The 15601-nt window shown below is 44.5% G+C and overlaps 1 protein-coding gene across 6 annotated transcripts; it reads right to left on the reverse strand.

The window, feature by feature from the left end:
* Positions 1 to 411: 411 nt before the first annotated feature.
* Positions 412 to 15368, reverse strand: Tmem246 (transmembrane protein 246). 6 transcript variants are annotated; one of them, XM_029540466.1, is made up of 3 exons: positions 14702 to 14893; positions 11828 to 11922; positions 412 to 3696 (listed from the first exon to the last, which is right to left on the reverse strand). In XM_029540466.1, the coding sequence occupies exon 3, from the start codon at positions 3619 to 3621 to the stop codon at positions 2410 to 2412; it is 1212 nt and encodes a 403-aa protein (XP_029396326.1). In that variant the 5' UTR covers positions 3622 to 3696; positions 11828 to 11922; positions 14702 to 14893; the 3' UTR covers positions 412 to 2409. The 6 variants fall into 6 exon arrangements, with proteins under 6 accessions (XP_029396326.1, XP_029396325.1, XP_029396330.1 ...); XM_029540465.1 differs by lacking the exon at positions 11828 to 11922 and having other exon boundaries at positions 14702 to 14983; XM_029540470.1 differs by lacking the exons at positions 11828 to 11922; positions 14702 to 14893 and adding an exon at positions 14911 to 14930.
* Between the last annotated feature and the right edge of the window lie 233 nt (positions 15369 to 15601).

Here is a 15601-nt window from a genome sequence, read left to right on the forward strand (position 1 = left end):
ATGCTGTTTGACTCATGAGAAAATGCATACATGAAGAGAATGACAGAGCTGGACAGATGGCTCAGAGAGGACCTGAGTTTGATTCCAATACCAGGGCAGGTAGTTCACAAGGACCTGTAAGCCCAGCACCAGGGGGACTTTGGGACCCAAAACCTCTGGCCTCCACGGATATGTATGTATGTGTGCATGCACACACACATTCAAAGAGTCATCTTTTAAAAACTTAAAAAGAGAATAAGCTAAGCTTAGTACCTGTCTATAATCCCAGCACTTAGAAGGTAAAGTCCTGGGCAACATATCTACAACCTGTATAAAATTCAAAGAATTTTTTTAAAAAAATAGAAGGTGACAGAATTCTCTTGAGGAAGCCATAGTAGAAGCAGTACTTTCATTTTAACTGGTGTACTAATGCAGATACATTCAGTGGCTTCTTAAGCCTCATGATGCTAATTTAAATTCTGGAAGCTGAGAAAGACTACTGGAGATTTTCCCTGCCCCCAATAACCTGTGCCACTTCTTAGGGACTGAGATCCTCAGCTCTCCTACAGCCCCTTGCTCAGCACTTAAAGGAGCCTTTACCCTGGCCTAAGGCTCTTAGCTGCCTTCTCCACTTCTCAGACCTGCTTAACATCTCTGGGTCTGAACTTGTTCACTCAGAGAGCACGGGTAACCAGTCATTCCCCCTCGATGCTTGCAGACACTATGGGAATTTAACAGCAAACAGAATGTGACATCCAAATTGGGCAATGGCTTAAATTCTAATATAATTATCCATCCTCATGAAGAGAGTTGCTGGCTGCTAGTTTAATAAGTACTATCTGGGGACATTTGTTTGTAAGACTCAAGAGAAGGAAGTTTCAGAAGTTAGTTCTGGAATAATTCCAACAGGAGTCTTGGCTAATTTCCAGAATGAACAACTGTTTTGTTGTTGTTGTTGTTGTTGTTGTTGTTGTTGTTGTTGTTGTTGTTTTTAATTGGAGGCAGGGCTAGATGTAAGCTGAACTACAAATATTTAGAAACCACAATGAAAAACCAGTCTCTATTTTTAGCAGTGGTTGGGCTCAAACAGTTACTATTCAGGTGAAAGCCACATGCCCTAGGTCCCCATTAAACACAAATCTCTTACTAAAATGTACAAACGTGGGCTAGGAAGATGGCTCAGTTGATAACGTACATGCCACAGAAGGATGGGGATCTGCGCTTGCTCCGCAGCACGCAGGCAGAATGCCACATATCCACAACAGTGTAGCAGGGAAGCAGGGGCAGGGGGTTATCTAGAGGTTGCTGCTTAGCCAATCTAGTGCGAACTGGTGAATGTTATGCTCAGTGAGGCCCCCTGTCAGCAAAGAACAATTGAGAAAGACACTAGATGTCAACCCCTGACCTCCATATAACCTGCAGCTACATGAACATATTTCCATACACATAAACATGCCTCCTCCCACTTACAATGAAAACATTTTAAATATAAAAATATTCTCTCACGCATGTATCCCTGAAGCCATGAATATACAAGTCAGGAGGTTTTCACTTCACAGGCCATACTTGGTCTTTTATGCTACAATGTCACCAGTAAAAAATGAAACGAGGGTGAAACTTTAGGTAACAAATGTAGGGAGAAGGCTATGCTCCTAGTGTGGAGGTCATTCTTCTGTCTCCTTCTGAAATATCCACCTGCCAAGGAATCACACTATCACAGAAATGTTCAGCATTATTAGTGTATTTAACAGAAGCAACTAGACTTGGGTTTCTCAGAAAGTGCATGTAGAATCTGCTGTGCTTAAAGCCTTCATCCATAGGATTCACTCTGAGCACACAACAGGTACTGGGAAAAGAAGTCACTGTGTCACAGAAGAGTCAGGTCACTGCCCCCAAGACAACTGACACAGAACAACTTTGACACTTTTATTACACCAGGCCAAGGAAAACAAATAGAATATGGCAACATGGTCCTGCCTTCTTTGGGCATATATTCTCAGCACACATCCATTCTTGAACCGTGGGGAAGGAATTTGTTCAAAAGCGTCTGACTGTTCACCAGACTCTACCCTTAAAATCCTCACTCAAGTCTTGCACCACAGAGCAGAAGATTTTTGGCAGTCATGGGTTCTGTCACAAGCCAGAACTTGCAGACACTGACTACCACTGACATTCATCCTCGCTGAGAGAGGCAGGCTGCATGAGGCAGTGTGGCTGCGCAGAGGGACAGAGACTTGTGGCAAACTGCTGCTTCTGCTGGAGGTTTCCCAGTCAGGGCTTTTCACTTGGATGCATTCCTCCCCTGTCCCAGTGCCTTTACACCCAGCAACATTGAACAATGAAATATCTGCAAGCAACCACATCTAAATAAAGAGTCCAGTGTGTGCCTCTCCCAGAAAAATAGCTAATGGCAGAAATTTCTTGGCACTCCTAGAGTAGGCTGGGATGAAAATTGTACCGTAGGCTGGAGAAGAGCCCAATGTGTTTCACAAGGTTGGGCTCCACCACATAGGCCCTCTCCCCCTTGGCTCTCAGCAGAGAGTACAGTGCCATGTCTTTGCCAAAGCCCTTGTGGCAGTACACCTGGGACAGGTAGGTGAGGGTCCTGCGGGCAGCTGGGGCAGGGAAGAGCATAGCTGGGGTGCAACACTGAGAGGCAGGAACCACACTGTACAAGGAGGGACTCAGGCGCCGCAGTTCCAGGAAATAGTGTCGGCCCACCAGTTCCACCAGCCCCATGCTGTACAGACAGAAGAAAAGCATGACAGGCCAGCTGAAGCCTGGGCGGCAGGCAAACCTCATGTAGATCCAGGTTAGCACAGGCCCCAGCAGCATGCCCACACCAACCCACTCCAGGATCCGCATAGGCTCTGGGTTGATGTAGTGCTGTAGCCTCTCTGGGTGATAGAGCTTTAGATACAGGGCATCTTGGAGGTGTGGCTCAGAGAAGCGAGCACGCAGGAGGTGCTCCAATACTGGGAAGATCTGTTCTTCTGGAATAGCATCATCCTCCACCATCAGGACATAGTCTGGATTGTAGGTCTGCAGCGATGACTCCAGGCAATACACATAGTCTTGCTTCTCTTTCTCAAATGAGTTAGTTGAAGGGTCATCACCGTAATCATCTTCGGTGCCCTCGTAGCGGTTAGCCACAGGGACATACTTAGAGAGCAGCTTAGCATCAAAATGGCTCACACTCCGTTCCACATTGCACAGGAAGAGCTGGTGCCCTTCACACTGGGGGCCACACTGCTGCAGAAGTCGATGGAACTGGGACACTACCTGTAAGACGTAATGAAAGCCAGGCTGCCTATCCACGGTGATTATGGTGATCACCAGCCAGGGGCGGGGAGTGGCCTGCCAGACGATGGGCACAGAGCCATTGGCAGAGGGCAGCTCTTCAAAGTAGTGAAGGGCAGCTTCCCCCTCCTTCAGGCTCTGCTGCAGGAAGTCCTGGCTCATCTGGTTTAGATGCCAATGGCGCAGATAGAAGTATGAGTGGAGGAGCCGGTGGCAGGCCAGCGGGGCCAGTAAGCCAAATGTCACCACAGTTAGAATGAAGAGCTGCACAGCTGTGCTGCCCCAGGAGAGTCGCCGAAGCCTCCGGAGAAGCATGGCAGCTGGAGAGGTTGACGCGGTCATGGCGTCAACTTTTGGTCATGTCTGGTCCCAAGAACAAACCATCCTGGATCTCAGGCCGGAAGCATTAAGTCAAACCTAAGGAGAAAAGGTAGAATCAGAAAACAATACTTTAAAAACTTTCAACAATGCAGCCCAGCACACATTGAATCGGAAGTTCCCGTTCAAGGTCGTGTAGCCACTAGAGACTTGAAAAGAATTTTCTGCAGTGATTGTTTTCTTGCGTTCTGTCCACCAGAGAGCCTTGCCATGCTCACCCTGTTTGTGATTAGAGGTACCCAGTGCATTCAACCAACTCTCCATGCCAAAAGATGTGACATTAGCTTCACAGTGTGTCATAAAATAACCAGCAGTTGGTAAAGCTATTATTTTGATTCACTTGCTACAGACGTGGGTGTTAACATAGGCCCACAAAACAAAAACCAACCAAACAAAAAAACCCAAGGCTGGAAACAGAAGAAATACACAGAGTTTGAGTAAGATGCAGCATAAATGCATACATAGTGATTTCTGAGATCCTTTTCGGCAAATGCCAACGGTGTGAGAGGGAGGGAATAATTGGTGGTGCTTGTTAGTTAACGTCATCTTTGACTTCTCTAATCTCATTTAGGCTAATCATTTAATTCTGATTGTCCTCCTAATTTATTTTGATAGGACTATCATTAGAACCAGTAGGAATTAATATCTTCTTTATGCAAACAAACTGCGGACTAATAGCCTGGTCCAGAAAGGAATGTCTTGGGACATAATGCCTCAGAAAATGAGTGTGAGGTGTGAACCCCAGATATGCTACTCGGTTGGTAGGAAGTCACATCACCTCTCCATGTCCTGGATTCTTCAGCTCTAAAATAAAAATAATCTGTTTTGTGGCTTTATTACAGGTATTAATAAATATGCCAGAGAGAAAAATTACACAGAATAAGTGTCATTAAAATATGTCCCGTGAAGCTAGAGTCTTGCTTTGCAAACAGAGAACCCCAGTTTGAACCCGAAGACCAGCCTCTCCCCGAGAACTGTATGTGGAAGCACATTCTTATAACCCTACCACAGGAGAGGTGGAGACAAGCAGATCCCAGAGCTCACTGGCTAGCCCGCTTAGCCTGCTGGTCAAATTCCCTGCCAGTGCAGAGATCCTAGATTAAAAGCAAAGTTAGAGGCTGAGAAAGTGGCAAAAAAGAAAAGAGTGTCACATAAAAGCTGGCCCAGGTGGCATTTGCTTATAATGTCAGTGTCCCTATGGGGAGACGGGAGGCATAAACAGAATTTCTGAAAGCTTAGAACCAGCAAGTCTGGTGTGGGCAGCTGTGAAACCATCTTAAACAAGACAGAAGAGAAGGTCTGATATTAAAGGTTTGTCTTCTGACCTGTGCAATTCCCCATGGCACATTCATATACATGAACAGGAAAACACATAAATACACATCAAAAGGAAAAAATGCAAGGTTGACTTGTCTGAGACATTTGAGGTTCATTTTTAGTCTCCACATGCTCATGCACACACGTACACGCACAAACTGCACACAAACTGCAAGTGTGCATGCACACATGTACACACACACCTACACAAACTGCACGTGTGCATGCACACCCTCCCAAACTGCACATGCACACATGTATAGGTACACCTACACAAACTGCACATGTGCATGTACCCTCACCCTTACCCTACACACTGAAAAAAAAATTGATGTGCAAATCCGAGTAATATTTGAGGAGCAAGAAATTCTAACATTCTGATGGAAAACAGGTTCACACCAAACAACAAAGTTAAAAAGTAATGAAGCCAGTATCAGGGCTGAAGGCAAAACCAACTGATAGCTCTAGCGTCAAAGGTATACTCTTGCCTCATGTCTTAGTCAGGGTTTCTATTCCTGCACAAACATCATGACCAAGAAACAAGTTAAAGAGGAAAGGGTTTATTCGGCTTACACTTCCATACTGCTGTTCATCACCAAGGAAGTCAGGACTGGAACTCAAGCAGGTCAGAAAGCAGGAGCTGGTGCAGAGGCCATGGAGAGATGTTACTTACTGGCTTGCTCAGCCTCCTCTCTTATAGAACCCAGGACTACCAGCCCAGAGATGGCACCACCCACAAGGAGCCAGACCCCCTTGATCACCAATGGAGAAAATGCCCCACAGCTGGATCTCATGGAGCATTTCCTCACTTGAAGCTCCTTTCTCTGTGATAACTCTAGCTTGTGTCAAGTTGACACAAAATCAGCCAGTACACCTCTGAAGCGTTTGTAGTCACTTGAAGGAAAATGGTCCAGTTTGTAAGTGATGAGGGCTCTCCATGTGTCCTGAGGTTCAGCCGTATTGTCTGCCAGCACTCCCATATCTGCATTCTACCTTTAGCGGTTACACTGAGCTACATTTCCTGGCTACCACCCTTCAGGGTAGGGGTCATATGAAGGGTATGGGCTAGCCAAGAAGACTGGAGATGAATAGAGCACCTCTATGGATCTAGAAGAGTCTGCCCCAACTGCTCACCTCTCCCCCCCTGACACTGACACTGTGTTGAGAGCTACATGTCGACCAGTGTATCCAGTCACTAATGATTTCTGGACTTTTTTCTGTAGGGTAGTTATTTTGACCTGCCCTCTACAGTCATGCAGAACACCAAACATCTCTCTTCTATGCTGTGACACATTTCAAAGAAGTCGAGTCAAGTCAGTAACAGAAGACAATGGTCCTGGGAATGCAGTTGTGAGTCAAAGGAGTTTAATGTCAAGAGACCTGGAGAACAGCCCCAAAGGAAAAGAAGCAAGGAGCGTTTGGTAGCACATGACCCTGGGCTTGGTGATTTGTGAATATCACAATACTATAAACTTGTTCTCCCTCTGCTCTGCTGAATTCCACAGAGTTTTAGTACATCACAGACTGGTACCTCACCTGGCCTCATTAGTCTCTCATCACTATTGCTGGACACCCAATATTGGAACTGGGGCAATCCTATGCCTCTACTTCAGAAGCTGTGGGAATAGGGCCATTTGGGTGGTTTCCTGCTCTCATTACTCTTCTGTCTTGGTTATTACCCCAGGGAGAAAGACCTTGCAGAGGATGGAATTAGATACAAAGGCAAGGAGATAAGACAATCAGCTTGGAAACTGCCAGGTGTACAATAAATGCTGTGGCTTATGATGGTGTGGCAGGTGGTGCAGAAATAGGAGTGCCCATGTTGACATAAAGAGGACCTTTAATCCCAGGAATTTTTTCCACTGTAGGAAATTCAAGTACAGAGGGCAGGCTGGAGTCAGGCACCCAATGTGTTTCTCCTCGTGGATCAAAGTGCAGAGGAAATGGCTACCAGGGCTGGGTTCTTGGGTCAGGGAAGCTGAGGCGGAGTCAGATCTGCGTCCTTGCTGGTCTGCAGCACATGAAGTCTACTCATGTCATCCACTGGCCAAAGCAAAAGGCGCAGGGAAACTCACTCTTCTGCCAGGCCAGGGGAGGGGGAGGCTCACAGTCAGAAACAAAGACCTGTAGGCAGATCTCTAGACCCTCAGAAGAAAAGGAAGGCTCTCACAATCTGCTCAGAGAAATCCCCAAACCCTCACAGGGCATAAGCTTTATCCCCTAACCACGGGAAACTGAAGGGTCAGAGCAGGCTTCCAAAATGATCCCCAAAGCTCAGTGGTTTATAAGAACTAAGGCGTTTAGATGTTTCTGTTTTCATATGTGGGGTTACAAACACTTCAGGTACATATAACTATAAACAAGAAGTGGTGATTATCTTTATTCTGAATATTCTGAAGAAATAAAAAACACATGACAGCGAATGCCTATAATGTGGCTATTAAACATTAAAGGCTTAGATTCTAGGGTACTTTTAAATTACTTTCAATGATCTTTATATGAGGGAAGATAGAGGGAGAGTGAGGAAGTGACAGAGACAGAGACAGCCACGGAGAGGGGAAGGAAAGAGAAGGAAGGGAGAGAGAGAGAAGATGGAGAGGAGAGGAGAGGAGAGGAGAGGAGAGAAGAGAAGAGAAGAGAAGAGAAGAGAAGAGAAGAGAAGAGAAGAGAAGAGAAGAGAAGAGAAGAGAAGAGAAGAGAAGAGAAGAGAAGAGAAGAGAAGAGAAGAGAAGAGAAGAGAAGAGAAGAGATTTTCTTTCTTATTTTGTTTTTCTAAGCATTCTCCTCTTGTCACTATGCCCATAAAGGTTAACTACCTTAGTTTCTTGTGCACATTCTAGAATGGACAGGTAAAACTGCCCCTTCTTCATTGACCTTTCTGGTTTTGTGACAGAGTAAAAAGAGAAATGGAAAGTCATAAACTATCTCTCAGAGCTACTTGATCATACACATGGACCAAATCACATAATTACTCTCCAAATTCACTAGAACATGCACAGAAACAGAAAGAGGGCACTAAACGCCTGAAGTCAGTGGTCAGGGAGATACATATCACAGCCTCCATGAGAAGAAAGGAAAACACTGTTGATCATTTGAACACTGCAAACGAGCACACTCATTGTGGGTGTAGAAAATTGGAACATATAATGATTGTATGACTGGCTTAGCAAAAATCCATAAGTTATATAGACAATCAAGAGTATGTTCTTGTTATCTTTTGGGGCACGGTGGGGTGTGGTGTCCTCTCAGCACCCAGTGTTTATTGTGCTTTTCTGATAGAGTTTAACATAGCTGGCCTAGAGGAACTGAATTTAAATACATAGGATTTTTTTTCATTCACAGTTTGAGGGACAGAATTTTTTCTCCCAACCTATGAATGTAGACAGAAGTGAGCCATGTTTACATAAGTGGAAGCAGATGACAGGAAGGTTGTATCTAGATCAGCGGTTCTCAACCTGTAGGGTAGCCACCCCTTTGGGGTCACATATCAAATATGCTGCATATCATATATTTACATTATGATTCATAACAGTAGCAAAATGACAGTTATGAAGTAGCAACAAAAATAATTTTACGGTTGGTGGGTCACCATAACATGATGAACCATATTAAAGGATTGCAGCATTAGGAAAGTTGAGAACCGTCAGTTTAGATGATTTCTCTGACACTCTTTTTCCAGAGGCCAATACTCACCCTTCAGACTGCCACTGAGGCTCACTCTCCATTGACACTGTAGTCTCTGGTTTTCTGAGTCAGCAGGTAACAACTGTTTCAGCTCTTTGGAGGTAAGTACTGCAATGTACTTACAAGGTACAGCCATTCCCTAAACAAGATTCCACTATCACCACATCTTGGGTGTAAGACTGAGAAAACTATAAAGGATAAAGACACTGGGAAAAAAGCATGCATTAGGACTTCCATGAACAGGTACATAGAGTGGTAGCAGATACTGTGTTTTAGCTAAGGAGCCAAGGGGATTTGGGAAACAGGACACCTCACTATGTGTCAGGAAGTAAGAACTTGGGAACTGTCTATTTTCCCCAAGTCAACCCTGCTTCATAAAAGAGACCATCACTTTCTCAGGCATCAGAATCCAAGAGCCTAGCAGGTTCCTACTTCTCACTTCCTTCTAGGCCCTTCCAAGTCCAACAGAGAGCTCTCAAAAGAAGGAAAATGGCTAAGGAATACCTTCTAAAAAATAGCAATTAGAGAAATGCTAATCAAAACAATTTTGTGATCCCATCTTACTCCAATCAGAATAAAGAACAAATGCTGGAGAGAGTGTAGGGGAAAGGGAACCATCTTTCTCTGCTGGTGGGGTTCCAAACTGGTGCAGATATTATGGAAACTTGTGTGGCGAATACTCAAAAAAGCTAAAAGTATATTCTACTCTATGACCCAGCTATACCATTCTTTGGCTTGTGCCAAAGGGACTACGCACACCATGTTCACTGTTCCTCTGTTCACAATATCTAGCAAATGGGGAAAAGAAATGCAGCACACACACACACACACACACACACACACGCACACGCACACGCACACGCACACACATACACACACACACTATGAATACTGTTCAGCTGTAAATAACAATGACACCATGAACTTTGCCGGCAAATGGATAGAACTAGGAAAGAACATACTGAGTGAGGTGACCCAGATCCAGAAAGACAGACGTCCTATGTTCTCTCTCACCTGAGGCTCCGAGCTCCAAGATCTCAAATGTGAGGGAGTGTCTGCCCGGTGGTAACTGGAGAAACCAACAAAGTAAAGAGGGAGCATAGCTGGGGTAGGGAGTTGGGAGAGACAGAGAGAGAGGAAGAGCACGATACAAACGATTGGGTAAATGGGCAAAAAGGTGGGGCTTTAATTAGGGAGGTGAGGGAAATGAATACAGAAGGTGGGCAAAATAAGTAGTGAACTCGGGCATCAGACCAGCACCTACAACTACCACTTTACCAAATCATAATACCTAGCTACACTCTGAGTATCTGTCCTTAACAGATAAGTACAGTCTCCACCCGTCATCAGAACTTCCCTTTGCAACAGAAGGTGACAGTTACTGAAAGCCACAGCCAATTAAAATGCCAGGTTGTGGAGCCCAGTCCCAAGGGATACACATACAAAATAATTCCCACACCTAAGGCTCAGGCAACATTGTGGAAGAGGAGGCAGAAAAAAAAATTGTGAGAGTCAGAGGATCAGGAACTTGGCTGTGAGACTGTACTCCAAATAGCATCAGAAGTTACAGCCATAAAGTCTCACCAACAATTCTGCCTAGTCATAAAGCAGAACAAGGAGAGCAATTGATGGACAAGGGAATGTCCTCGAGGCCTAAACCCAACAAAGAACTAAGAAAGACAAAGAAAGTGACAGCTAAACCTCTGAGGAAAGTCTTCAGATGAAGATGTAGAACTCTCAGCTCTGCCTGCACCATGCCTGCCTAGATGCTGCCATGTTCCCACCTTGATAATGGACCTCTGAACCTGTAAGCCAGCCCCAATTAAATATTGTCCTTCTAAGACTTGCCTTGGTCATGGTGTCTGTTCACAGCACTGAAACCCTAACTAGAACAGCAACTGAGCAGGCTATACTTAGGAACATTAGAACTATCTGCATTATCTATGCAGCATGGGATTCTTATTATTTTTACCTAAAGATGTCTTTTTTTTTTGGTAATGACAAACGTTTTTAAGAAAAAGAAAGGGGGCCTGGTTTTTCTCAATATAACTTTAATGGTTTTTAAATTGTTTCATATCTGGTCAAGTTGAGATTTTTAAGAACTTCATTTTTAATTTGTTTAATTCTTTTTTGGGGGGGTGGGGGGTGGGGGGCTTTTCGAGACAGGGTTTCTCTGTATAGACCAGGCTGGCCTCGAACTCAGAAATCCGCCTGCCTCTGCCTCCCGAGTGCTGGGATTAAAGGCGTGCACCACCACGCCCAGCTCATTTTTAATTTGTAATAAAGTTTACCACTTGATTTTTTTTCAAAAAGAAAAGAGTCAACAAACTGCAAGCATCTGTTAATAAAGGTCTATAATAATAATAATAATAATAATAATAATAATAATAGAATGAAGTATTTTGAAAGTTCCATAAGTATACTCTGGATGCTGACTTAAAAACCAATTTTAAAAATCTCAGATGGAGACACTGTTTAGATGAAAGAAACCCTTCCTCAGGCATGGGACAAGATGCTGCAAACCATGGTGACAGTGTCCCTGCCCATCTGATCCTCTCAAGCACGGTCGGAACAACGCTCTTTTCTGTAGAACTGGTCAATAACAGTTCCCCCATATCTGCAGAAGACAGTCCAACTGCTTTGCCAAGACTCCCCAGAATTCAGCTCTGACAGTCTTTCCAACAGCACGCTCCTTACACACGCCAGCTCAACCATGGAAAAGCAGACCAAGAGGTACAGATCCCTTCTAAACAACAGCCTGGTTTCCCCGACAGAACTGACCACCGTTTCCTTCCACATATTGGGACTTTCCTCAGAGCACTTAGCTGTCACTTTCTGCTTCATGTTGTAGGGCCATACCTTGGGATCCAAGGTGGGTTGGTTCTAGAACTCCCCACTCCTTAGAATACCAAAATCTGAAGACGCTTAGATTCTTTATATGAATTGTCAGTCTTTATGTGCTAGGTATGCACTTCTTAAATACATTAAATTAGCTCTAATACTGGTCAGAATGCAAGACACTATGGTTTCTGTTTAGGGAAGGATAACAATAAAATTAATACAAACATGTTTGGTTTAGAGAAAATTTCATTTCTTGGATCATTTTCGATCCAAGTTAGCTGGGTCCACAGATACGAACCCTGAGGTACAGAGTAGAGTATCTACTTACAGAGATTTGCTACATCCTCACTGCACACTCCAGGATGTGTTAGCCCTTGATTCCATTTGGACCAATTGGCTCTCAAATAGCAATATGATTTAATCCTGTTTAGGTAGAAAAATAGATTCTAGCAAACTGTAAGCAGGAAACTCAAAGCCCACACACTGCCCATGCCGCCTGATGCCTTTCACGGCTTTACTCATAACCCTTCACTCAACAGCCCTTTAAGTCCCTTCTTACTGGAGTCAGTGTCATTTATCTTTGATTTGCCTCCCAGGCCCAGCACAGTAAGTCCTGTATACCAAGAAGAGATTTAATGACTGTTGAGCAAATAAAAGATCCCAGGAAGTCTTTTGATCACCATAGCCCTTTATTTCTCTGCTACAAAACTGGGAGCAGCATACAGTCCAATCACATACTGGGCAGAGAACAACTTATTTCTAACTTTGCCCAGCATTTATGTGACAGGTACTCTTTTAAGCATTGAGTGGATCTGCATAAAAAGCCTCTAATAGTTATTAAATTCACTTTGTAGGTGGGCAAGCTAAGGCAGAAAAAACTTGCAGTGGTTAACAAAGATTTTGGGATGTAGTAGTAGAAAGGTTAATCTAGGATTCCTGCTCTTACCCAACAAGTACGAGGGTTTCTGAGCCCAAGAAAGTGAAATGAAAAACCATCAGAAATAGTAAGAACCACTTTTAAGACATGGTAGGTAACAACATAAAACAATACATAGTGTGTATGTGTGTGTGTGTGTGTGTGTTTGTGCATGCATGGTACCACTGCTTACCTCTGAAGAGACATACATACTAGTATTTATAAAACACATAAAATAAATTATTTCATCCCATCAATCAAACTTCATTGACAGAATTAAAATAATAAACTCAGGTAAAGTGGAAAAGAAATACATTTAGAATAAAAATGAAATACCTACAAATAATTTGGAAACATAGACAGATTATACACATAAAATTATACTAAAGGATATTTTAAAAGTCACTAATAAATGTATCAAAAGAATACTTTTCTACCAGAAAGTGTCAGTTAATATAGAGGCAGTCCTTTTTCCAAAACAAGTTTTGAGAATTAACACAATCTCAATTCAGTTTACTCCAAGAGGAAGCAATATGATTTCAACAAATGAGCATTTGCACAGAAATTGGTAAATCTTACAAGGTAATACCAAGGCATACCCTTTGATAGGGGATAGCAAGTAATACACCTGGCAGAAATGATAAGTTATGCTAGAACCAGTAAGAATGTGTCCCTTAAATTCTTTTCATAATAGAAAAGGCTGGGTGATAAATGGGAAGAGAGGGGCAGCTATGTTGATTCAAATCATAGAAAATGTACATGGCATGACCATTTTATTTTATATAGGGAATATAATGAAAGTGAGCTGAGAGGCATGAGAAGGAGGTTTCCTGCTGGCTTTCTACATGTCTGCAAAGAACATGTATGACCTCAACGACCGGTACTCAACATTTCACTCAACAATGAGTCTTGTGCCAGACACATGGACGGTCAACAGGGCAGCAAGTAAGCCTAAATCCCCTTTAAATTGCTACATTTGTGGTGTATTAGATATCTTATATTTGTGAGTTTGTCCCTTTTCATTATTGTTGCTGTTGTATTAATTCTTATTTATTATATTGGGACAAGGTCTTGTTAGGAAGCTCAAACTGGCCTGAAACTAGAGATTCTCTTAACCTCGACTTCTCTAGCACTAGGACTGTGAGCTTGGGCCGCTATGTCAGTGTGTATTTTGGTGCCATGGCTCTTGTTACTTTAATTACTGAGACTTTATAGCATGTTTTATCATCTTATTAAGCCTATTATTTTTTTCTTGTGATCCAGTAAAATTCTCCTGGTTTTTAAAAACAACTTTGGTCTACAGCCACACCACCCTCAATGCCCCCAATCTTGTCTAAAAACAACTTTATTGAGGCACATTTGAGTACAACAAAATGTACCATTTAATTGTTCAAATAGTTCAAAGTTTGGACAAATTGATAGTCAGATTACTATCAACACATTAAAAAAAAGAATGCATTTTAAAGAATGTTTTGAATTATAATTAGAAAAACTACAAGTGAATGTACTCCAATTAAAATATGGGGAAAAAAATTACTGTCCCATCCATATAAATGAACAAGTCAAACACAGGTAATTAGGTATGGGCTCCTATGGGTAAAGGCAAGCAAATTAAAACTACATACCATTATTAATATAATTACATTCTTAATAATAACTACATTATTAATATAAACTTCAAATGTAGAAAAATTTAAAGCTAAACAGAGAATCTCAACAATCTAAAAGATGTAGTTTTGTTTATATTTTTCTTTTTTTTTTTCTTTTTTGCTCCATGCTTATCATTTCCATTTCTTTTTTTCTGGTTCTCATCATATTAAGCGTTAGACGCACCTTGTTTGCTCTTCTGGCCTCATAAACTATGTGGCGCATAAAGACCCCCTAGAGATCCTCCAATAAAATAACTATTTCCCATACATGGTTTATTTCTCTCAGGGAAACCGGCGTGCACTTGCGCGCACACCCACACCTGCAGATTCTGCTGATAACCCGCATGGTGAGATCATCACTGAAGCAGCATTGTGGTCCCGCAGGGAAAGCAAGGGTCGAGCAGGAGATGCCAGGTCACTGTGACCTGCGGGGGTTCAGGTCCCGCGACAATCTCCCGAGCGCAGTGCGGCACTGGCGACGCCTGGCACAAGAACCAGAGCGAGGGCTGCGACACACCCATCCATCCTAACTGCCACTCTGGGGAAAATAATAGTGACTGAAACCCTTAGCTTGGCATCTTAGGGCCGGTGCTGACCTTGGGGAGTCCCCTCTGCCCACCGGACTCAGTTTGCCCACCTTCAGGCCGAGACTGCTAGTCCATCGCAGTGGCGTTCCAGGCGCGGGCGTTCCCGGGAGCGGGAGGGGCGCCTTCCTCCGGTCACCTTCGCTGGAGGACGCGCTCCGCTGAGGACGGGCGGAGGGGCCCCCGCTCCCGGGAAGCCATTAGGGGGTAGCGCTCGGACCGGCCGCACGTCCGGGCTGTGTGGGGCTCTCGGGCTGCATACCCTGGCCTGGTGACAACGCGGCCCGCTCGGCGACAGCCAAAGAGCGAGGCGACCCGCCCGGTGCCACAGACGCACCGAGGGCGGGGCCGCGGCCGAGCCAGCCTGCGGGGCTCAGGGCGGGCGGGGGACGCAGGCCTCCAGGCCACCACTCCCCTCTCCGGCCGTCGCTCCCACATCTCGTCCCCTCGCTGGCGCGCTTCTCCGCGACACCACCCCGGCAGGAAACCTACCCTGTGGAGGCGTCAGCTGCCTGGCTTGCCGAGGCCACCGCCGCTGTAGCCCAGGTTGGCGGGTCTCGGTGGTGGCGCCTTGCCAGAACCCCGCCTGGCGGAGAGTAGCGGAAGGCTCGCCTCCTCCCGCATTCGCTCCGGTGCAGGGCTCCCCTCGCTCTGCCAGGCCACGTGACCTGAGAGCTGCGGAGCAACTGCAGCCCCCAAAGCTGGATCGGGGTGGGGGTTGCGAGGGGGAGGCAAAAGGCGCCAACTGATGGGCAGCGAGGGAAAAGCAGGGTCGCTCCCAAATCAGGAGAACAGGATGACACCTTTTATAATGGGAATGCAAGCCTAGGTTTTATTCCATCAGGTGGGCACAAGAAGAAAGATGTATTTTAATGAAGCATCTCGCCTTTTGCGGAAGCGTTTGTGTAGAAAGCTTTTTCTCTGTTTCAGAATGGGCTTCAATCTTCTGAACG

Source organism: Mus pahari, chromosome 6 (assembly GCF_900095145.1).
Source record: "Mus pahari chromosome 6, PAHARI_EIJ_v1.1, whole genome shotgun sequence".
Taxonomy (NCBI): Eukaryota; Metazoa; Chordata; class Mammalia; order Rodentia; family Muridae; genus Mus; species Mus pahari.

Coding starts and splice junctions, on each gene's coding strand:
- Tmem246 (XM_029540465.1), bottom strand. CDS start 3,621: ATGACCGCGTCAACCTCTCCAGCTGCCATGCTTCTCCGGAGGCTTCGG.